The sequence below is a fragment of the Mastacembelus armatus genome, chromosome 18 (assembly GCF_900324485.2).
Source record: "Mastacembelus armatus chromosome 18, fMasArm1.2, whole genome shotgun sequence".
Taxonomy (NCBI): Eukaryota; Metazoa; Chordata; class Actinopteri; order Synbranchiformes; family Mastacembelidae; genus Mastacembelus; species Mastacembelus armatus.
Window position 1 is genome coordinate 7,377,001 of NC_046650.1, and position 23,327 is coordinate 7,400,327.

Genomic DNA, 23,327 nt, shown 5'->3' on the forward strand with positions numbered 1-23,327 from the left:
CACATGACCAGATATACAGTTGATACAAACTCAAACACACACTGATTAAAATTTTGTTTCATTATATGAAACTGAATCTCTGGGGGTAAGTCACCACCCTACTTTGCACTCTGCGCACACAGACACATACATGCGGTGATGAAATTGCCACAGGGTCTTAACGGTGAATAATCAGATCATTTGACTTTTGTCAGTTTATAATAATGGAAAAAAACACACACTATTGTTCCTTTTAATCATAATTCAGAAAGAAAAAAAGTGGTTGTGAGAGATGAGGTGATGGAGGCAGATCCAGCAGATGAGTGAAGAAGGGGTGAAAGCATGAGAGAGATAACTAAAAAGAGAACAAATTGCTGCTGAATAATAATCCATGAATCAATTTTGTTGTCACCAAGTTGCTTGGCACTGTTAAGTGTTGCCAGTGTGTGAAAGTGTGTACATGCACGTTAATTCACCCAACACTGCTGACAGAGAGTGCTTGGGGGCTCACCACAACAGCCCAAATTAATAATTTTCCTCTTTTGCTGCTCCTGAGAAGGAGAATAGGTGAGAGAAAAGCTCAAAAGAAAGAGAGGAAGAGTAATATAGTGAATTATAAAATGAGGCACATTCTGGTGAGGATTTCCCAATAGGCAATAAGTGTCAGCACTCACATCAAATGGCTTGTCAATTAAGAAGCTACAGTAAGTAGTTAAAACAGAGAAACAGAAGAACAGAAGTGCATCCTCTCAAGTCTGAGATATTTGTAGTCCATGTTTTATATACTTTTAGACCAGTACATTTCAGAGGAAATTATCACCCAGTTGGAATGTTATGCTGTTCAATTTGGGTTTCTTATCAGACTATAGTAATAGCTAAGTAAGTCCTTACTCGCCCACTGGAACCTATTGGAAAGTTCAGTAGGTTGTTAGAAGCTCCCATAGACCTTAATTGTTATTACGTAAGATACTGTATGTCCGTATGTTTAAGCACAACTGCTACTCAGGTATGTTCAGGCATTAAAACGTCTTGGTGAGGTTTAGGAAATCATTGTAGTTCACCTTATGTGACCACAGGTCACTACATACAGTGGATGCTCATTAATCATTCATATCAATCACCTCAACTATGTTTGTCAATGCCATTGCTGCTAATTTGCATTGAATGCCGACACTCATTGCCTCCAATATGTGTAGTAGGGCCTTACTGACCTTGACCATATCATGCATACACAAGTTCAAATTATTTTCATACGTTGCCCAACCATGTCCCTTTCAGGATGATGTTAGATAGAAGTTTTAAAAAAATGAAAACGTTTGGCAACAGTCAGTTATTTAACACAGTCAATGCCTCTGATCTAAACAACATATACATGTTCTTTGACCTTACCTTAGAATAACACCCACAGAACTGTACTATAAAACAAACTTCCCCTTAACTCTGTTCCTTAACACACTCCCCATTTTTCTCGCTGATGAGTTTATTTATGACATTCAGAGAAGTGTCTTTATTTCCACCAGCCAAGCCAGTTCAGACACACTTTTGTGGCAGCTTCAATGTTTACAAGGTTTCATTTATGGAACTCAGTGAAATGGAGAGCAGATGATAAAACCTGTAGGAGAGAGAGCAGGATGTGAGGATGAAAGAGGCATGGAGCGATAGACAGACTGGTGCTTATGAGCTGACATGGCAGGTGGAGGGAAGATGAACAGCAAGAGAAGAAAAAAAAATCCAGAGTGAGGTGGAGAGGTGGAACAGAGAAATCCAGGCACAGAAATAGTCAGCAAAAGAATCAGTGAGTCACATACAGCAGGGCGGTGGAAAATCTCTCTGCTGTATCAGTCTGTTTTCTTTTTAATTTGCTTATCTCTGTCTTGTTTTCAAAGTAGTATCCTGCATAGGGAATAACAGAGAAACAGAGGTAAATGTTTTCCTGGAGTGGAGGTGGAACGCTAAAAGAGGTCAGAGGGGAAAAAGAGAAAGAGCAGAGGAAAACAATACAAAAAGTTTGTTGACATTTTGATTAATGACAGCAATGAAATGGAGATGGTGAGGGAGTGATACCAAGAGTGGGAATAAATGGAGCTATTTTGAGGAACAACAGAGAGGAAATGGGGATGAAGAGCAAGTGACAGATGCATAGAAGATGGAGAACAGGAGGCAAAGACATGAATTCATTGGGAAACTGCTTGTAATGAGGGTAGCAGGAGTCAAAATATGTGTATTTTTTGAGGAAAAAAAGTTCAGTACAGAACTAGAAACCCACAGCTCAAGCTGTGAAGGAGGGTGGAGTGTGTTCTGCTGTGTCTGAGGCTTGTACGTACACTGTAGGTCTAAGACCTTCTCCTGAGTCAGCAGCCAGGAGAAGGTCATTAGTTACTATTAGATTAAAAGGTGAGTTTAGCAAGAAATCCTTCACTCATTTTTTACATTTACTTCATTTAAATTCAAAACACATGAAACATGCATTTACACATACTTGTCTTTGAAACATTTAATTTAGTCTTTTTAGTTTATTTATTTGTGTTTTGGATGTGTTATCCTCCAGTCCTCAATAAGGGATTGTTTTGTGTGTGCGTGTGTATATGTGTGTCTGTGTGTGTGTCTGACACACCTTCAGTGTGTTGTTTGAGTGTCAAGACTTGGTTTTCGGGTTGAGGTTTGAATTATTATTATTAAGTTATGAATTTAGTTGTGATGGTTAAGGTAACGGCCAGACAGGAGTAGACATGTCTAACTGAGAACATATTTGTTTGCATTCATGGATGTGTGGTTCAATAAATCACAGCAGCAGCTGAATAATATATTGACCTTCATTCTTTTTATTTATATGAATACAAATGAATCATTGCTATAATTAATCCATCAACATGTGCTTAGCTAGAAGGGTTTACACACACACACACAATATTAGCAGTGTTCAGAGTAGTGCAGTATTTTTGTACACTATCTTCAATTGTTTGTGTTGATCGCCTTTCCTCGAATACTCTGCCAGGCTATTGTTTTGTACACACATACAGCCTCAGCCAAGTCAGGTGACAACACACACACACTCTCAAATCCATACAAAGTGTCGCTAATCTGATCAGTCCAAACCTCTGCACAACAGGACACAGCAGGAAGCTTGGGTAAGACCTTGTAAGCAAAAAGAAAGAGTAAAGTGACATACAGAGAGCTTTGCTTTTGTCTTGATTATCTAACCTGTTTCTTTATTTTTAATATACCATACCACTGTTTTGTTGTGTTGTTTCCTTCTTTCTACATTTGTGGCCACTAACTAGGTTTATTCGACATAGTGCTCTTTGTCCAGGTCTGTTTCTCATGATTCGGTCCAGGTCCCTTATTTTCAGTGTATGCTAACATTAACGTTACTGTGTACAATAATGTGTAAGACAATGTGTTCATCTCGCTTTGTGGCAGTGTAAGCATTCGTTGTATTTTTTGTCTAATCTGTTCATGCCACATGTTTATTGATTGACATGCCATCCCAGTGTGCTTCATGTTTCAACCGGGTTGAATTAAGGCAGAGATGAGAGTGAACTCAACACAGAGAGAGGACGGTGGGTGGAAAAGCAGGAAAAGAGAACACGAAGAAAGGGATGGGAAATGTCAACATAGAGAAAGAGAGACTTGTTTTCAGGAGAAGAGAGAAATAAAAAATAAGCACAGGAGAAGACATTAACATGAATGAGCTCCATAGAGCATAAACATTAACACTTCCTGTATTTGCATACCAATCACAAACACGTGCCTAGACAGTTTGAATTATCATAGTTTTGAGGAACCATATTGTTTTTTAGTGCCAAGGGGGAAATTGAATTAACTTGCTGGCACACCTACGTAACACATTGCATGGTTAGCATATATTTTTAGTGTAGTGGTCAACAAAGATTGCCCAGAAATTGAATTAACTGGAAAGCAGCTCTGGGTAGAAGATTATAGATGAATGTACAGAGCAGAATGACATAGAGTGACCCAAGCTTGTGGAGAGGACAGTGACAGTGAACTGTTAACTCAGCACAAAAAAATACATGTATCATGGCTGTGTCTCTGTGTTGAGATTTGATTTAGAATGAAGGAAGGAATGTGGTTTTTATGGCCCTTTCTTACCTGTTTATTTATATAGGCTGATCCAGGAGTATGTTTAGAATATCCAGTGTTAACATACAGCCAACATACAGCAAACAAAGCCCTAAGAACAGGCAATAAAATATGCAGTATGTGTAGTCATAGTGATGTATGTACTATGGGTGGAAATACTGCAGAGCTGGTAAGAACTGGGGATGAGGATTCAAAAATCCATCATAGATTGTCAGGTTGATTTCCTGTCCGCAGGTGCTGTTTCCATCATGTAACCACTTTTTTAACTTTCGCACCCTGCAAGTCACTGCAAGAGCAGAAATGCAAATATAATGTAAAAGGCTATTCATTTCTCTGCAGGCTGGTGCTTCATTCAGTAGGTTAACATGAGTCATCAGAACTTGACTGAGACTGAGCCTCTTCTCAGGGAGCTTAATAAAAAAGGGGTTTGGGGCCTTTTTACAGAGCCAGGTTTTCCGCTTAGCTAATTTCCTTGTCTGTGGCAGCTCCCTGAAGTATCTGCTGAATGCCAGGGAGCATTTATTACTTATTAAAAATAATTCTTACTCTTTTTAGTCTGACCTTTGCTCTGGATTTGTATAGCAGAGTGTGAATAAACATGAAAGGCAGATCTCCAGGGATGGCTGAAATATTTTCAACAGCTTTTAAGTGACTCTTATTTCACATGAGCAAATGAGGCTCTATCAACTGGCTCCTGGACTTCCTTTTCCTGCGGCTACAGTATACTTCATAGCTAATATTTGTCTCTCTGATTCATTCCTGTTTGTTGGGAGATTCAATTTTAAATGTCACTTGAAACTCAGTGGGCTGGGAGCTGTGCAGATCTCATGGTATATCTTGTCTGAGTTCTTGTTATTGTTTGTTGTTGTGGGTGCATGTGTTGCTGTGTGGGTGTGAGTGAGTCCTTTATGCTTTCTGTTTTATGAAAGAACAGTAGCAGTGAAATCTTGACAATCTGTCATGTTGAGACATCAGAAGATTTAAAAGAAACTGCAATCAGACAATGGGTCTAATTTTGACCAGGGGACCTTTAGCTCTGATGTAACTAGGGAGAAACACTGACAGGGCATAAGAAGTTCCTCACATATCTGTCCATTCACAATGCAGTGAATATACAGTCTCAGTAATAATTGTAATTACTAATGGTAAGTTATTACATTATTAGAAAAGTAATTAAAATTTTAATCTCAATTATGAATTAAAATAAAATTGATCATCCTTATTGTTTCATAGCAATGAGTCAGTCGATTTAATGCAGCCGTTTGCTTCTAGTTATTCCATTCACTAATGTATTATAGTTTCATTTCTTGATTACTTAGTTTTGAGACTGCACCGTCAAGGTGTTAAGCCCCTACAGACAGATAAAACAGCTTTTACATTTTTTTTTTATTTGACTTAAACACTAAAAAACTCCCATCTTACCCCTAAAATATCACCTCTGTACTCTGGGAAGTATGGAGACGATGGTTAGCCTAGCTTTGCTGAAGACTGGAAAAAAGTGGGCCCAGTCAAAGAATTCACCAGACTTTTTCTTTTTTTAAGCAGTTAAACATAGAATAAGGTTAACTCTGAATTTAACCGTATTTTTCTGCGTATAAGGTTGATTTTCTTCAGGAGGAAAAACCCTTGTTTAACTCCCTTCAAGTTGCTCTCAGACGTGTCTCTCTCTCATGCCAAACAGTGTCGCCAGCAGCGGTAAAAGCAGTGTGTGCCTGTTATGTAAAGCTGCTATTGGATTAGGATGAAAGAGTATGGTTTCTGTGCCGAGGGCGCGCTGAGATTAAGTTTCAGACTTCGTCCTCTGCAGTTTTCACACCAGTGACCTGGCCTGTTGGGAGAGAGCCGGGCACAGAGACAGAATGTGTAATCAATTTAAGACGGACCGGAAATTTATCATGGTGGTGCAGTGACATTTTTCTACTGCTCAGCAAAAACGCGGATGAAGGGAGTGAGAGAACAGAAGAATTTGAATGGTGGGAGACACTGTCAAACACACTTTCACACACAAATAAACTAGAGAAGGATCTGCGTTTGTCACAAATACACCTTTTTGGATGAAATGGAAAGCTGGCTGCTGTCCAGCATCAGCAGCTGATTTGACTAATGTCTTCCCTCTGTCGTAAAGGCTATTTTAGCCTCAACTATAGCTTTCTTTGGTCTTTGTTTATATAAATGTGTAACAAATTAAAGGCAAAAAAAGCAGAAGAGCTGAGACATCGACACCGAACAACTCAACACATCACACTTGTGTGTGATGCCAATATCCAGACATCAAGGGGGAAGCAAGTCTGTGGAGGTTCAAGTGGTATATGAATGTGTCACACATCTGACTTTTTCAGGAGCCTAAACATCACAGGTCTTTCCTTAACCTTAAAATCCTGTTACTGTTATGCTCAGATCAAATGGAAAGCAAACCAAAAGTATTCCCTCAGCGTGTTCAGTTTTATACAGATAAAATATGAAGTTCATAGTCTAGCGTAGGATCAGACAGGAAGATGGTGTCATTGATGTCACCCCTGATCGCCCACTATACACTCATTAACATAACAGACAAGTCAGTCTAAGTGCCTGGATACATACTGTGTCTTTATTTTGCTACCCTTGCTGAAGCTGGCTGATATTTGCTGACCATTGATGATGAAACACGCCACCCACCTCCCCAGATTTCAGTAATGTGTTATGTAATTTAAGCTGATTCATTTCTGGGTCGTTGGTTAAAGTGGTCACTTAAGTAATACATGAATGTTGTACCAGGAATGTCTGACTTTATTTTTTGCATGACTACATGAGATCGTAAAAATGCTATTATTCCTCAGATTGGTTTATTTGGTCCCCGCCAGTGGTTTTGTTTTCTCAGTCTGATCCGACTCCCTGATTGGTTGGGAAGCTGTTTTGAACGGAGCTGCTCCTTCAGCGTTGAGGGTTTTTGTCTGACTAGTAAACTCTGACGAGGATGTTTGTCGACTGGAGCTCAGTGAAATTGAGACTGAAACAGAAAAGGAGAGAACGGAGCAGACTGCTGTAGTTTAGTGGAGCCCAGAGATCAGCTCCCTCATTAGCATACTGCTGCCATAGCAACAGGAAACCAAACTGGAGCTGAGCGAGGGATATGGATAGAGAGATGTAGGAGAGGGAAAGTGTAATAAAGAGAAAAGGGCAAAAAATAGCAAAGGGAAGAAAAGGAAAGGAGGAACACTTAGGATGAAGAAGATTAGCGACATGGGATGAAGAAGATATGAGAGCGGGAGTTAACAAGGAGTTAGAGCAGAAGAGGGGTCAAAAAACGAAGAGGAGGAGCAAAATGAAAAAAGAGGATTAGTGACTTCAAGGAGAGAAAGAGAGGAACAAGGAAGATAGGATGATGAAGCTGTGTTATGTTGAGGAATGTGAGGAAGCAGGAGGAGGAGGAAGATAAACAAAAAGGAGAATTAGTGATGGGAGTAAAAAGGACAATGGTGAATTAAATAAGATTAAAAAGAAGAGAGATGGAAAAAAGAATGAAGAAAGGGAGGAAAAGAAGACAACCTTGGTTTGACTTAACACATTTTCTCTCTTCTCCCCTTTTCTCCTTTCAGCATTCTGTTGTTTTATCTATATAATTGAATCTGCTTGTTATTCAGTATTCTTGCACACACACACACACACACACACACGTTAATACATATAAACACATACATGCACATGTATACACACCACATAACCACATAAGAGACTGAACAACTTATTCGGTATCTGACAGAGTAAAACATGACAGGTTTGTGCGTATGTGTGTGTTAAGGTCATAGCCTTTGTTACTCTCAGGTTGTTGGTTGTCAGAGGAAACGTGGTATTTAGTGGAGAAACCCTGTCTGACATTCACATACATATACTTTACATACATATAAGACTGCATACGGTAATTTGCAGGAAAGGCTAAAACTGTTTGAACAGTCATATTATGTTTTTAAAGTGACATATTTTATGTTTTACTAAGAGATTCGACAAAAAGAATATATATACATATATATATATATATATATATATATATATATATATATATATATATATATATATATATATATATATATATGTATATAAATATGTATGTATGTATATTTGTTAACCCATTTGGTATCAGGAAGTAGTGTGCACTTACTCATTGCTACTTTAAGAGAGATGTTTCATTTCTTAAGTCACCTACAGAGTGTAATCCAGGGCTTGATACTTAAACCAGTCATCCAGTGGGATACTAGAGCACAAAACTAAATCAATTAACATGTATCTACATAAAGGTTTATATTGTTGTTTAATGTGCTGATTATTCTCTCAGTTGAGTCTTTAAAAGACACCCTGCCACTCATTGGATACTTTGAGCCCAAATAGCCTCTTCATCAGACATATCAGACTGACTCAGGTGTATTATTTAGTACTTGTAGTCTGCTTCATTGCCACGGCTACAGCTACTGGATAAGTGATCATCTCCCAGCCAGGCTCAGTAAAATACAGGTAGTATAATGCAAACTATCATTGTGTATGTAGGATATCTGTCACAAAAGCAATGCATATATTGATAATATTACCATAGTTTCCATTTACAAGTATTGTAGAAAGGGAGAAGCTGGTGTTGATAGTTAGAGACTACATGTGCTCTGAGGCTTCCTGTATTGGTTAAGCACCATGGATAGCTCCCATAGCATTTAGCATCACACTGCTGCAAAATTGGAAACTGTGCTGGTGGAAACTCAGAGGTACAATTCTGCACAGAGAACCGAGAATCAGTTATAGACAAATAAAATGGATCAATTATTTATGAAACAGGCCCACACTTGTAAGAAAACAAGGAAGTGTGGAAATCTGCAGCCACCACCAAATGTTCAGCAGAACATCATTTTTGACTGACAGCTTCAGTTGATGACCTGAGCAGTTTCTGTCAGTTTGCATCATTAAGCTTTTAGCTAAATGTTTGCCAGATAACACTTTTGCGTCCTTGTGTGAAGGTGGATGTGCATAATTGAGATACGTGTTTATTTACCTTGTTTGTTTAATAGACTGTTTGTTTAAAAGGAAAACCTACTTTTATAATCTCAAGAGCACACACCATTTTCATTTCTCATGGGGACTTTACATTGACTTGCATTAAAGTTCAGCGGACTGACTCTAACCTATAGCCACTACTTGCCTAACCCTAACCTTAATCAAAGTCACCCTAAAAACCCAGATGACCGTGATGCAAGGCGAGTCCACACAATGTAGCACGCTCACTGTCGTTCAAACATTTATAGAGTATGAGACTAAATTATATCCACGGGATTGTTACCAAGACCAAATCACCCAAAAACAGATGTGAGGAAAGAAGGAAGCAAGAGAATAAAGAAAAATTGAAGGACAGAGGAAGGAAAGAGACCAACAAAGAAAAAACCAAACAGACATGGGAAAAAAAAAAAAGACAAGACTAGACAAGGCTGTTGACTCAGAGGACAGCAGAGAGAGAAGAGAAAGGAAGGAGCAGAGAGGATTACAGGGAAGACCAAATGTACAGACACGATGAGGAAGAAAGGGAGAGAAAGCAAAGACAGACCAAAAGAGTGTTTAGCTGGTTCTTGGTGACTCAGAGGGCAGCTGAAGGGCTGACAGGGACAAACAGCCTTTGGTGTAATGCCAACAGTATTAGTGGATGAGCTGTAATGAGATGCACATAGAAGACACCTGAACAACAGAGCAGAAACAAAATAATATATTTTATTAGTCATGGCAGGAAGTAACCTTTGGTTTGTCATATCAGCTCAAAGAGAAAGATAGATCTTACTTTTTGCCTGTTTGGGGTTTGCTGTGGCACATCTGCAGGGATAAAATATGTTAAAGGAGTTCTGATAGAGCCTGATACTGTATGTCTCTGAGGACATGTCGAAAGAAGGTATACAAATAGCTAAAAAGGTGGGTGTGTCACCAAACAGTATCACATTACGATAGAACTAATTTCCTGGTTTTCTGTACAGATAGGTGGGTTCCTTTTAAAGAGAAGCAAAACAATTTTTATTGATTTTATTTTAAACTATTGTGGTAAAATACCAACAAATGATCTAGCACATGTTTATTCTTCCTTTATTTTGACACTTGTTGACCAACCTGATATACTTATTTATAATAACTCATTATAAGCTACAGCTAGTACGTTACTATAATAATAACAAATTAAGGTGCCATTACATAAGTGAAATGTAAAGGAGAATTGGACATGATAAGGCCATTGTAAAATTTGCTGTGATACTAGAGACAAGCAGCAGTGTCCCATCAGGAAAGAGGTCAGCACAGACCATAAACTCATCTGATCATGCACTTGTTAATGTGCAGTGAGCTCCACAAGACAGAAAAGAAAGAAATGACTTTTGTGTATCAGGAAGGTTACACGGTTTCTTATCAGCAGCTTCATTCACTAAAATGCCTCTAAATGATAAATGAGCCTCTTGTAAAATTGCCTTTTTCAAGGCAGGAGATAAATGCTGAACTAATTGTTTTGAAAACTCCCACATTCACGTCATGGTTTAAGGTCTTTTTTCCTTCTTTAATAGCAATGTCACCTTCATCTCCTTCAATAAAACACACAGGATTTTCTAACAGTTTCTGGCTTTCTTTTTCTCTTTCTGTTTAGTTTGTGGCGCAGCCGAACTGCCAGCAGCTGCTGGCCACACTGTGGTACGACGGCTTCCCAGGCTGGAGAAGACGACACTGGGTGGTCAAACTGGTCACCTGCTTCATCATCGGACTCCTGTTTCCTGTGTTCTCACTGGTATGCATCAAGAGGGTTGGGCATGAAGAAAATGGAAAGAAGAATATGTTTTCTATTTATCCAGGTTCTGGTTTGATCATATGGTGCAAAGACGCAAGTACCAAATTAAACAGACTAAAGAGAATACACTAAACAAAGTAGTCATGCCAGTTATTTTTACTCGATTGGTAAAGTAAGATAATTGAATTACATTGCATTGATCATTACATTTCAATGATTGCCATGTTGCCTTAGAGAAATGAATTTATTAATGTTTTAATAATGCATGTAAACACATCTGCCTCTCTCTGTCAGCCTCATTGTTTCTGACTTTGTTTCTCTGCTGTTCAATTCCATTTAACTCTAGCTGGCATGACTCTGAGCAAGTCGAGGCTGCCAGGAGTGAGTAGATGGGTATAGAAAGCAACGAGGCATCATAACAGCAGCAATACTGGCAATAGCAATAACAATAAGAGCTCTGATAGACAAAACAAGGCGATGGGGTGGCTGAGCATGAGCACAATCAGCTTATGTACAATGTCTTTTTCCGTTTCTGCTTCACAGTTTGAGCTGAAGTTTTAAAAAGCAACATTAGCTCAAAAGATGATGTAATAATAATAGTTTTAAACAGTGAGATTCTGGCACTGGCAATGTTTCCAATGAATCTCTACTGTTCATTATGGGGTAACATCGCACTTTTTAGGATCCTATCAGAGAAAATCAATTCTACATCTTTTTTCGTTTTGTGTGTGTCTGTGCGCGCGCGTGTGCTTTCTCTTCATCACCAGTCACTTAAGGACAAAACAGTTTCTTTTCTTGCTCCCCATCATCATCATGCTCTGACTCTCTACTACTGTTTTCATGTCCATACTGTCTCATTTTTTCTGTATCTTCCTACACTATTGCTCTTTTTTCCCTTCTCACATTCTGTCCTACTTTGTAATTCACCTATCTTTGTTATCATCTTTTTTTTTTTGTTGCCTCGTTTAAGTCTTCCTGCTCTATCCTAATCCCTCTGTTTGCTCCTCTCTTCCCCTGATCAGATCTACCTGTTGGCTCCTAAGAGTGCTCTGGGACGCTTCATCAAGAAGCCCTTCATCAAGTTCATCTGTCACACAGCGTCCTACCTAACCTTCCTCTTTCTCCTGCTGCTGGCCTCGCAGCACATCGCCCGCACCAACCTTCACATGCAGGGACCCCCACCCACCGTTGTGGAATGGATGATTCTACCCTGGGTGCTGGGTATGTACACCAAAGATTTCCGTTGTCCAGTCTATAGTGTTTGATATATATTTCCATTAAAGACAACAACAACCTTTCATTTCTGCATTTGTGTTTCATGTTCTTTAAAAAAATGACTCATATTCACGATTATAATAAACACAAATAACTTACGATTTACTGAATACTGAAGACATGAATGAGTCAGTGTCCAGTGAGCAGTACACTGATGAATAAAACAGCCAGATTCAAAAATAATATGGAAAAAAAACCTTCTTAAACTGTCTCTTTTCCACTTTGATAGCTAATCATCAAGAGGCCTTAACAGAAGTATGCGATTGTGTGAGTGTGTGTAATGTTTGGAGGTGGGTGTGTGGTCGGGTGCTTGTGAGTGTGTGGAGGTGGCGGTTGTGTGTGCGGATGTGAGGGTGGGTGGGTGTTAAAATGAGTGATTGCATCTCCATATTCTCTCTCAGAGCTGACACCAATCATTTCCAAATCATAACCATAATCACTTGGAAAAATTCAAAACCATCTGTTCTCCTGTGTCGTCTCTTCCGCTCTCCTCTCCTGCTTTCCTCTCTTTGAAACGTTTGACTACAAACACTTTTGATAAAAAGAAATGACACTGACTGTTATCCGCTTTTATTGTTGACGACAAGAGAGTGAAGAGTATTGTATCTACAGTTGTTCCAGATGAAAGCATCTGCTAATAGGGAAGAATAAATGGGAATTTGTTGAATGTTTTCTTTTAAAGTAAGTGCACTTGCCAGGGAATCAGCACCTTAATGTTGTGGAGGCGTTTGTGCATCTTGATGATTCTGGGATCTGTGTTTTTGAGGGCAACAGTCCTTGGTGGGGTTTTCCAGTGTAAGACAGAGTTACACAGAGGGATTTATAAAACTTCATTAAAGTGGGCCACTTGGAGTTGTGTCGCCTGCATAGGAAATCCTATTTCCAGTCCTTAAGCCAGACCTAGAAGAAGAGCTCACCAGTAAGCATCTGGTAACCAAGTGGTTCAGGTAGTGGGCCCACTTCCACGGTGACCTCTGGTGAGAGAGGAACTGGAGTTGGTGTGGAGTGATACCATCTAGAATAAGTTGGGCTTGTTCCCACACAGGTTTAGGAGTTCAGTTTCTGCCCCAAGTGAAGAGGTTACCTACACGTCATAAGCATAATAAAAAACAAAAAAAGTCAAATGACAATGAACAGATGGCCTAGAAAATGTCTTATGAATTATTTAGAATAAAATCTGACCTTGTCTAAAGTTAGCTGTACAGAACAAAAATGTTGGCTCTTTGCTTGCCACCGGCAGCTGCTGCCAAAAGAGAATATTTAACAAGAATGTGTTCACACAGCAAAAACCAGCAAACAGATTGCACATCTGGATGACATTAATGTGCTCATAGATGCATGAGTGTATGTGTATGTCAATAACCAGCAGTGTGTGCGTGTGTGCGTGTGTGTGTGTGTGTGTGTGTGTGTGTGTGTGTGTGTGTGTGCGCGCACCTGTGTGTGTGTGCACCTGTGTTTCAGGCTTCATTTGGGCAGAGATTAAGGAGATGTGGGATGGGGGATTCACAGAGTACATCCACGACTGGTGGAACCTGATGGACTTCGCCATGAACTCCCTTTACCTGGCCACCATTTCCCTGAAGATAGTGGCCTACGTTAAGGTAAAGATTACTCGTCTGTGTGTGGGTGTAAAAGAGAGAGAGAGAACGTTGCAGCTTACTGATTGATTATTTGTTTTCGACCACCAGTAGTGCTACTACAGAGCCATGTTTTTGAGAGGCTCCCTGTCTTGTTTCCATGCAGGCGCATACTGTGCATGCACAATACACAGTTCATTGACAGCATTTTTAAAAAAGAACAAAAGAGTTATTGTTGGTTAAATGGTAGCTGTACGGAATGATTGGGACAGAGAGGGAAGCCACACAGCCAGAAATGTTCTGTCTTTTGTAAATGAAGTGATTTCTTGTCATTGAGTGCAGTCTTCCTTCGTCACCAACTGCACATGTGAACATGTCCACCTACACAGACGCCCAACATAGTGTCCACTGTCTGCAATGCTGTCTGTGCGCATGTCCATGTTTTTACATTTGCTATGTCGTGATAAACAGATGGATGACAAATTAAAGGAAACACATATTCATAGCTTTCTTTTCCTTTGCCTTGAATCTGTATATTTTGACCTGTTTCATTTCTTAATGCCCAGAATATTAGATATCTGAGCACTGACATGGAAAGGGAACAATGATTTAACCGATGTAAACTTCAGCAATGATCTTTGCCTTTAAAAGACTAAATTGGTGTTACTGCAAATAATTCAACAGCTTTACTTTGATGCCCGCAATATGCACTCACACTGCACAGCTTTCATCTTCAGTAATACCTACAGCGCACACTCTGCATGCATGCAAAGTTTATCTGTTTATTAAGAGCAAATGGTGTAATCACACACACACACACACGCACACACACACACACACACACACACACACACACGCACGCACACACATGCACACACGCACCAGACGGCTGGCCCACCTGTGACAGCTGTGACTCACTGATGGTGGCGGGTGGCCCTCCCACACACACACACACACACACACACACACACACACACGCACGTGTGTACATGCATACACATAAAAATATAAAATGTGCAGATACACACAGCTGTGTCCCTGCAAGCATACATTAAGTTTACACACCAATACAGGGATTCACACTGGAAGCAGCTGTTGGCACAATATATTTTACTTTTACGTCTTTTTTCCTTTACTTTAAGTATTTGTCAACATTCGGACATGCTGCAGAGAGCTGACAGTATCTTGCTAAATTTTGCTCTGTCATTGTGTGTGTTTGAGTGAAAGAGTGTCAGAGCACATTTGAGTGAAGCTGTGAGTGTCTATAAATGAATGTGTGCATCTGTGTGTGTGTGTGTGTGTGTGTGTGTGTGTGTGTGTGTGATGTACATTGTGAGGACCAGTTTTTAGTTTTATACTATGAAGACCTATTGGGAAAGTGAGGACACATCTTCAAAGGGTTTTTGAGGGTTAAAGACTTGGTTTTATGATTCAGGTTAGATTTAGAATTTAGATTTAGCGTTTGAGGTGGGGCTTTTTATTTAGTTGTGATTTGTTATGGTTAGGGTAGGGGCCTAGGGAATGCATTATGCATTATGTCAATGAGTGTCTCCACAAGATAGCTGCACAGACTGGCGTGTGTGTGTGCATCTGTGTGTGGACGGTGAATGCTAATAGAAGCAGAGTTAACAAGCCAGAAGTCCTGTGGAAGTCTAATGGCTGAATTTAGAATGAGGGGGAAGCCATGCATGAGACAGCCGAGAGAGGTGTGCAGAGAGATGGTGGGAATCGGATGCAGAGAGCAGTAAATGAGTGAATCCAGAGGTCACATAGACAGAGACTGCTGTTGGGGAAAAAAAGAAGGCAGTGGGTTTATGATAGTTTGTAACTGCTGGGAAAATTGGGAGATGGAGAGAGAGTCAGAGAGATTGACAGAGAAAGACAAATGACAGAAAAAAAGATGAAGGTGTGGAGGAAAGATAAACATGACTAAGAGGAAATCTGCAAGATGAAGAGGATGAGCGACATCACAGAGAGAGCGACAAGAACTCCACTGTGAACTGTGGTTAGGGGATGCTTCAAAAATCATGAAGGTTATCTTTTACGTAACAATTCAACATTAGGAAAATACTTGTTTCTAAATGACAAGGTTGGTCTCCAATAAAACTACCAAATGGTTCATTTGTCATGGCCTTTAGACTGATGAAAACACTCAAAAGCTTATCCATGATACCTACAAAAAATGTTTCCAACATTTTCCACATTGTTTTAACTTGTTCTGTTTTTATTTTTACCCATATCTCTCCTCCCTACAGTATAACTCATCTCGTCCCAGGGAGGAGTGGGAGATGTGGCACCCAACGCTGATAGCTGAAGCACTGTTCGCCATCGCAAACATCTTCAGTTCACTCAGACTCATCTCTCTCTTCACTGCAAACTCCCATCTCGGGCCACTTCAGATCTCACTGGGAAGGATGCTGATGGACATCCTCAAGTTTCTCTTCATTTATTGTTTGGTAAGACACATTATTGGACTGGGCCCAGCTTTCATTAGTACAGCACAGCCTCAGCACTAATGCATATTAGGGATCAGCATTTCAAACTAGAATGCTCACAGAAACACACCACAAAGCCCAACAGACTGTTCATTCATGCTGCGACAGCCCTTCTCCTCAATGACGCTAATGCGTAGCATGTCAGGAGGGCCGTTGTTTGCTGTGCACATCGATCATCAACCTTGCTTCTTCAGGTGACAAAGCTTTCTGACTGTTAACCTGTGGAGCACACCCTAATCTCTGCTGAATGCCTGCACTTGAAATGGCTGTGGACTTTGCATTATTATTATGTTGTTATTTCCTGGCGCTGCCAAAAGCCAGAGAAAACACTAGCTGGTTGTTTTTAAAGACAAAATCATAGTCACATTAAATGTTACATTTATGTTTTTTTAATGCCTATGTAAAAATCATTGTCCAGCCCTACTATTTATCTCAGAGGATGACCTTTTTTAGGCAAAAACTACTACAAAAGTCTGGGGTTTGTGTTGGGAATACACAGTAGAAAGTGTGATTGTCCATGCCGATGCAGTATGTATGTGCCCCTTGCATGATCTGCAACAACAAATTAGCAACAGCCCAGGGACATTGTGGTTATGTGGTTTGCATCTCAGCCACACTTGTTTCCTTTTCACAGTGTCTGTCTGATGATACATGAAGCCAAGCAACACCTCAGCATATTTTACCCTTTATTTTTCAAAGGACATTGCAGGCCTGTTTCATTACATTCAGAACTCATTAATTCCTTCCCAGGGGAAGTCCTAACCTAACAACACAATCCACATGTGAATTGTTTAGCTCCCTGAAGTCCTGAAATCAATCCCAGTGAGCTCGAGGGACAGACGCCACTGCTTCGTGCCTACTCAGTCGGAACTTTACGTAACAACATAGTCCTTCTGTCCTGTTTGAGATGAAAGCTGGGTTTTTAAAGGGCTTTTAAAGGTAGGAGAGGGTCCATCCTTATAAGAAAGTGTAATGTTAGGTCCAGAATGAACAATAGCTGTCCCCAAAATTCATTTGAGCGCTAACATACGAATGCAGATTTTATGAGATCCTAAACTAAATATTTGTCTCTCTGTAGGTCCTGCTGGCATTTGCTAATGGTCTGAACCAACTGTATTTCTACTATGAGACCAAGGCGTCAGAAGAGCCCAACAACTGTAAGGGCATCCGCTGTGAGAAGCAGAACAATGCCTTCTCAACGTGAGTGCCACCTCTAATGCTTCCATCATGTGCATGTGTGTCTTTGCATATCTGTAAAGGGGTGAAAGCAAAAAAGTGTTACAGGTTAATGGAACTGACTGCAGTGTTGGTAGACCTCCTCATTTGAATATGGTGTGTTTCACCTTTCACCAGCTTTGCAGTAAAAACTGTTTTATTTATTTTTCCAGCCCTGCTAGCTGCAAAACATTTGGGATGGCAGTGTCAGTCACTCAACAGTTATTATATAGACTAAGGTGAAACTCTGCAGACACATTCATAGTTCCCAGAAGATGAAGCCACAGTATTTTGGCGACCCTCTGATTTTTATGTAGTGCCAGCAGCAGGTTCAAATCATTTAATTTGTAAATTATTTAAGTTTAAATTTTGTATCTTCACAAATATGGATTGTATATGTCCACGTTAGGATAAACACAAGTACTGTAAACCCTGACATGAACAAGAAAGAGAGAAAGATGTTTGTGATGTCATCATTCTTAATATCAGCTGTGATCATATCAGCCAGCAGGGACACAATCATCCACTCTTATCACCCAGAGACTCAAATCCTGTCGAAGTACAGTGTGTGTGTGAGGGTGTGTGTCTGGAGGTGCTGCATTGAGCAGAATTCAAACACACACAGACACACACACACACACACACACAGACCCTGCTCTATACGTCACTACGTCTGATGATATGGAAACAGTTTCTGGTGTTGAAAAGGAGCTCAGACTCATTCAGCTGACAAGAAGAATATTAATCTGGTGCTTTTTCTTGTGAAGCAGGGCAGATTAACACATGGTGGAAAGCGAGCTGGGGCCTGGCTTATTGAAAGGCCAAATTTGAATTATGGCTCATATGGCTGCTCTGCGGCATGCATGCACGCACGCACGCACGCACGCACACACACACACACACACACACACACACACACACACACACACACACACACACAGAGCACAGACCCAGTGTATCTTTGCTGAGTGAGGCAGAGTGGAAGCCAAGCTGAGTTAGTGGGCTGAATATTGATGAGGCATGTGATTTGTTTTAGATAATAGATTTATTGATTTTCAATCAATTCCATTACTGTAACATGCTCAGGACAACAACAGGAGTCTGAAGGGAACAAATGCCATAACAACAGATCGCAGTTTTAACTTTAAGCTGTCTGTTCTGTTTGAAGGTAACACATGAGGAGATGCTTTTTACTTGGGAATTTATTTCCTCTTTACTGTTTTTTAGTTTCTTCTATATAGCCATTGGTGGATAGAGCTCTTGTTTAAGGATGTGTAAAACTGTAGTTCTGGTTATGTGTTGAAAATTGAATGCTGACTTTGGGAATAAGACATTTAAACTGTCATGTTTTTACACCCATAAATCCAAGCGAACCCTCCTTATTTGGATGCTAAAAAAGCACATGCCAACTTCGATTTGGGTAAATAAAGGAACAAAATGTGCTTCAGGATTTCTGATGTGTGTATCAGCTCTGGCATGTTGCTAGTGTATCAGGGTCTGCAGGAAAGAAGCCACCCTCATGTTGAAGCTAAATGTGCAGCATATCAGCGTGGTGATGGCTGAGCTGACACATTATGCAGAGAGAGAGAGAGATCGCAGCCCTGCGGGCAGCACAACCTGCATTAACATTCATGAGTGCACAATGCAAGGATTATTTCCTCTGTGTATGTTTGTGTGTGTGCATGGGTTTATGTGTGAGCTTCGCAACCTGCTTGTTGACTCTGTAATTCACACGCACTTATCAACATTTGAGTTTTTTCACAAGATCGTTTGCTGTTTCTGCCCAGGTGTCTCCCGTGTGCTTTTCCTCCCCTCCTCTTCCTGCTCATCTCCACTTCACACACACTTATCACCCTTAATGTGTTATACATTTTATATCATGCAACATCAGTGTGTGTGAGTTCGTGTCTCTCACTCTGTTTTCATTTCGACCCTACTTTCCCGTTTCTTTGCCTCCACACCAATACCTTCATTTTCTTTCCCTATCTTGTTTTTTAGTTTTTTTTTTTGCACACACAACTCTCTCCCTCTCTGAGATTTTTACACTTTCTTTATGTCTCCCTCCCTCAGCATGGGTGCCAATGGGCTTCTGATTCACCAGACAACATGTGATGCCAGGCCTTTTGACCTAAATGTAACAGTTTCAGACGGTTTTAACCAAATAGTCCTAGGAACAGAGTGTCAGTCAGGAACTCAGTTCTTTCAGTGCATTTGTTTGGGTATTTTCTACCTCTCCTGATTTATGGTTAGATTAATAACAGATTAATAGTAGCTGTGTGGTGATAGGGCTGGGTTTAAAAAATAGGGTTTTTGATTCAAATCAATCTTCATTTGAAAGATTTGACACAGACTCAAAATCCATGGATCGATTTTTAAATATATGCCATTTCCAGCATGCTTCATGAACTAATCACAAGACCGCACAACACAAAGGGCAATTAAGGCAGGCCAGAAGGTACAACAGAGAGAGCACCGTCATAACAGAAATATCTCCCTGTCTAATGCAAAACAATTACACAGCACCACACACATCTTCAAAATGACCATCAAGTGATATTCAACTGACAGACTAGTGGTCGAAAAATCTCCAATGTGGCTGAATTACAACAATTCTGCAAAGATGAGTGGCCAAAATTCCTCCACATTCCTGTAACAGACTCATTGCAAGTTATTGCAAACACTTGATTGCAGTTGTTGCTGCTAAGGGTGGACCAACCAGGGCCTCCACTCTGTTTCCTCCTGCTCTCTGTTATAACTATACTGTGTCTCAATTGCATTCACAATATGTTTGTTCTCATTTACATATTTCTCTGACTTGCTTAGCCGAACTGCTGGCAATGTACAGCCACATATTATGTGACATGTGGACCGGCCAAAATCTCATCACAAAATGATCTTGAACAAAAAGTGTTCCACACAATCTTAGAAACACCACACACACACACACACACACACACACACACACACTCACAAAGCGTTCTAATTATTCTTGAGCACAATAAGTACCATAGGTTGGAAGGATTTAATTGTACACTGTCAGGCTGCCAAGTGTAAACACAAATACACACTTTTTCTTACACAGAACCACTGGATACAATCTTTCTAACGTCTCACATCAAAACACAGTACAACACACTACACACACACACAGACACACACACACACACTTTCTCAGCCTGCCTCCCACACAATTGTGGAGCTATAACAGTGAAATGACTGAGTGACTGTGAAGATCGGCTGTAGCAGTTTATGACTCGGCTTAGTGGAAAGAAAGATGAGCGAGAGGAGGCGACATGAGAGGATAAGAGAAGAGTGGGGAGGAGAAGAACCAAGGAAAGGACCTCTTAGTGAGAGGAGAGAGGAAAGGAGACTAGAGATGAAAGGACACAAAAAAAGAAGCAGAGAGGTGCTGAAAGGGAAACAACACATAAAAAGGAGGAGGAACAGGACAGGGAAAAGAGGAAAGATGATATTATAGGAAGCAAGAAAAGCAGACAACATATGCAAGGAGAGAAAACAAGTAGAGAGAAAGCAAAAAGGAAATCAGAAATGTGCAAGAGGAAACAGGAGGGGAAAGAAAAGGATGAGAAAATGTTGACTATGGCTGAAATGTAAGGAAAGAGATAAAAATGAGAGGAGGTACAGATGAGAAAAGAAGGGAAACAAAAGGAAGATAATAAGTAGTGGAAAGAAGTTTATTGTTTTTCTTGATCCAAGTTTCATTCTCCATCCTTCGCCTTTTCATTCTATTTATCTCTTTTTTATTCATCTTGCTCACGTCCCTTCTCTGTTTCATAACTCACAATATCACGCTTGGTTGCTTCATTCATTGATTTAACCCCCCCACCCCTCCACACACATTTACACACCTCAATCTCTCGTCCTCTGAATCTGTTTCTCATTAAATACACACCATAACACACACACATATACACACACACACGTAATGCCGTATATGTACTGTAGGCACACACAGTATACTGATAGAGATGTAGTGATCACTCATACCTTACAGAAACACACAGTCCTACATGACACTGGAATGACAATAAATACTGAAGTGTTGAATATTTTATGCAGCAGAGATACAACACCCTGCAGACAACCCCCCTTCTCTCTCTCTTTCATTCTTGTGATGTTGTGTTGGGCACTGCCAATTGTTGCCTCATCAAAAATTCAATAACCTCCGCTGTAACTGTGACTGTCACACAATCAGACGCAGAGAGAGAAACCCAAGACAGATAAGAGCAGAGGCGGGAAATAAAATGAGGAGGTAAAGGGAGGGATGGAGTGACAGTGAGGAAAGGAAGATGGAAGAAGACGGAGAGGGAAAGGAGGTCATGCGTCACAGGGAAGAGTTGGGGGAAGGTGAGAAATAGACTGGGCTAGAAATGGATAGACCAACCATACATCAGCTGGTAGATTGAAGGTTGCTGAAATGTAAGGTCCTAAAAAATTTAAAAACCTACAGAAATGTGAGGGTGATGGTGATTAAAAACATTTGGTTAGCAGGATAACCTGTCTTTTTTCCCTCTGGTTTAACCAATAACAAAGGCTCCAGGGCCACTATGTTTGTAGTAGCAGCTGTTGTTTTCCTACAGTGACAAAGGACAATATCCATTGTGGAAAAAGGCAAATCTATAGGTACTAATTCTATTAGTCAAACTGCCATTTACATGGTCAGGAACGAATGTGTCCTGTCATGTTATGTAGTGCGCTTCGCAAGACGGTGATCTGAAACTCAGTGATGGCAAAATATCTTTTATTTGAAGGCCTTTCATTCATACTCCTGTTTTATCTGATGTTAAGTATTAAAACATTTAGCTATAGGAGCTTCTGCTGTTTCCTCTCTCCTTGTGTAGCTGCAATGAGTCCATGGATTTGTGTTGCCATCTGCATGCACATTTTGTGCCAGCGAGTGCCGCATTGTTTTAGTTCAGTATCACTGAGACTGATATTGCTAACTGTATGTGTTCAACTCCTTATTTTAAAATTTGCTGGCTGTTATCTCCATTTTCCTGTTTGATTGCAGTAGAACTGTGGCACAGGCATGAATTATTTGAGTAAAACCCATGCAGTAAATGGATTTTGAGATTTTGCTGTGGCACTAATTAACTTTCTCAGTTCAAAGTTAGAAACATCGCTGCTCAGCTTTCCGACCGAACTTGTCTATAGTGCATATTAACGTTCATCGGCTCTGACCTTGAACTGACAAAATTACTATAAACCTCTAAGTAACTTCTAAATAATTTACTTCTTAAAACTCCTTTAAATATAAAAGTGAAAAATCAGATTTGCAGTTATTCTCTCTGACTTTTTGTGTCCTCCCAGATTATTTGAGACTCTTCAGTCTCTGTTCTGGTCGATATTTGGACTGTTAAATCTGTACGTCACCAATGTGAAGGCCCGGCACGAGTTCACAGAGTTCGTCGGGGCGACCATGTTTGGGACGTACAACATCATCTCGCTGGTGGTTCTTCTCAACATGCTCATCGCCATGATGAACAACTCCTACCAACTCATCGCTGTGAGTCATATACATCACCCAGATACCTAATTATTTTATTAGTATATTTTAATTTAAAGTACAAAAGCCTGTGTCCTTGTCATTCTCCAGGATCATGCGGATATCGAGTGGAAGTTTGCCCGGACCAAGCTGTGGATGAGTTACTTTGACGAGGGCGGCACACTCCCGCCTCCTTTCAACATCATCCCCAGTCCCAAGTCTTTCTGGTACCTGCTCAGGTGGCTCCACAACAAGCTGTGCAGGAGAGGCCAGCCACCGGGGGAGGACACGCACAAACATGAAAACCTCAGAGAGTTCACAGTAAGTGAAGAGCAAGTTCTTTCATTTTTACACTGTTAGATGACAACATATTTAGAATATTTCTGCTGACGTTGATATTGTTCATATTATTT

At 40.3% G+C, this 23,327-nt stretch overlaps 1 protein-coding gene across 1 annotated transcript in view; it reads left to right on the forward strand.

Moving 5' to 3' along the window:
* Nucleotides 1-23,327, forward strand: part of trpc5a (transient receptor potential cation channel, subfamily C, member 5a) — a 50,947-nt gene that overhangs the window by 19,239 nt on the left and 8,381 nt on the right. The window contains exons 8-14 of the mRNA XM_026333539.1: nt 10,709-10,846; nt 11,869-12,067; nt 13,583-13,722; nt 15,954-16,154; nt 17,272-17,393; nt 22,740-22,935; nt 23,026-23,235. Of these exons, the coding sequence (XP_026189324.1) occupies nt 10,709-10,846; nt 11,869-12,067; nt 13,583-13,722; nt 15,954-16,154; nt 17,272-17,393; nt 22,740-22,935; nt 23,026-23,235 (1,206 nt within the window). The remainder of the gene's footprint in view (nt 1-10,708; nt 10,847-11,868; nt 12,068-13,582; nt 13,723-15,953; nt 16,155-17,271; nt 17,394-22,739; nt 22,936-23,025; nt 23,236-23,327) is intronic.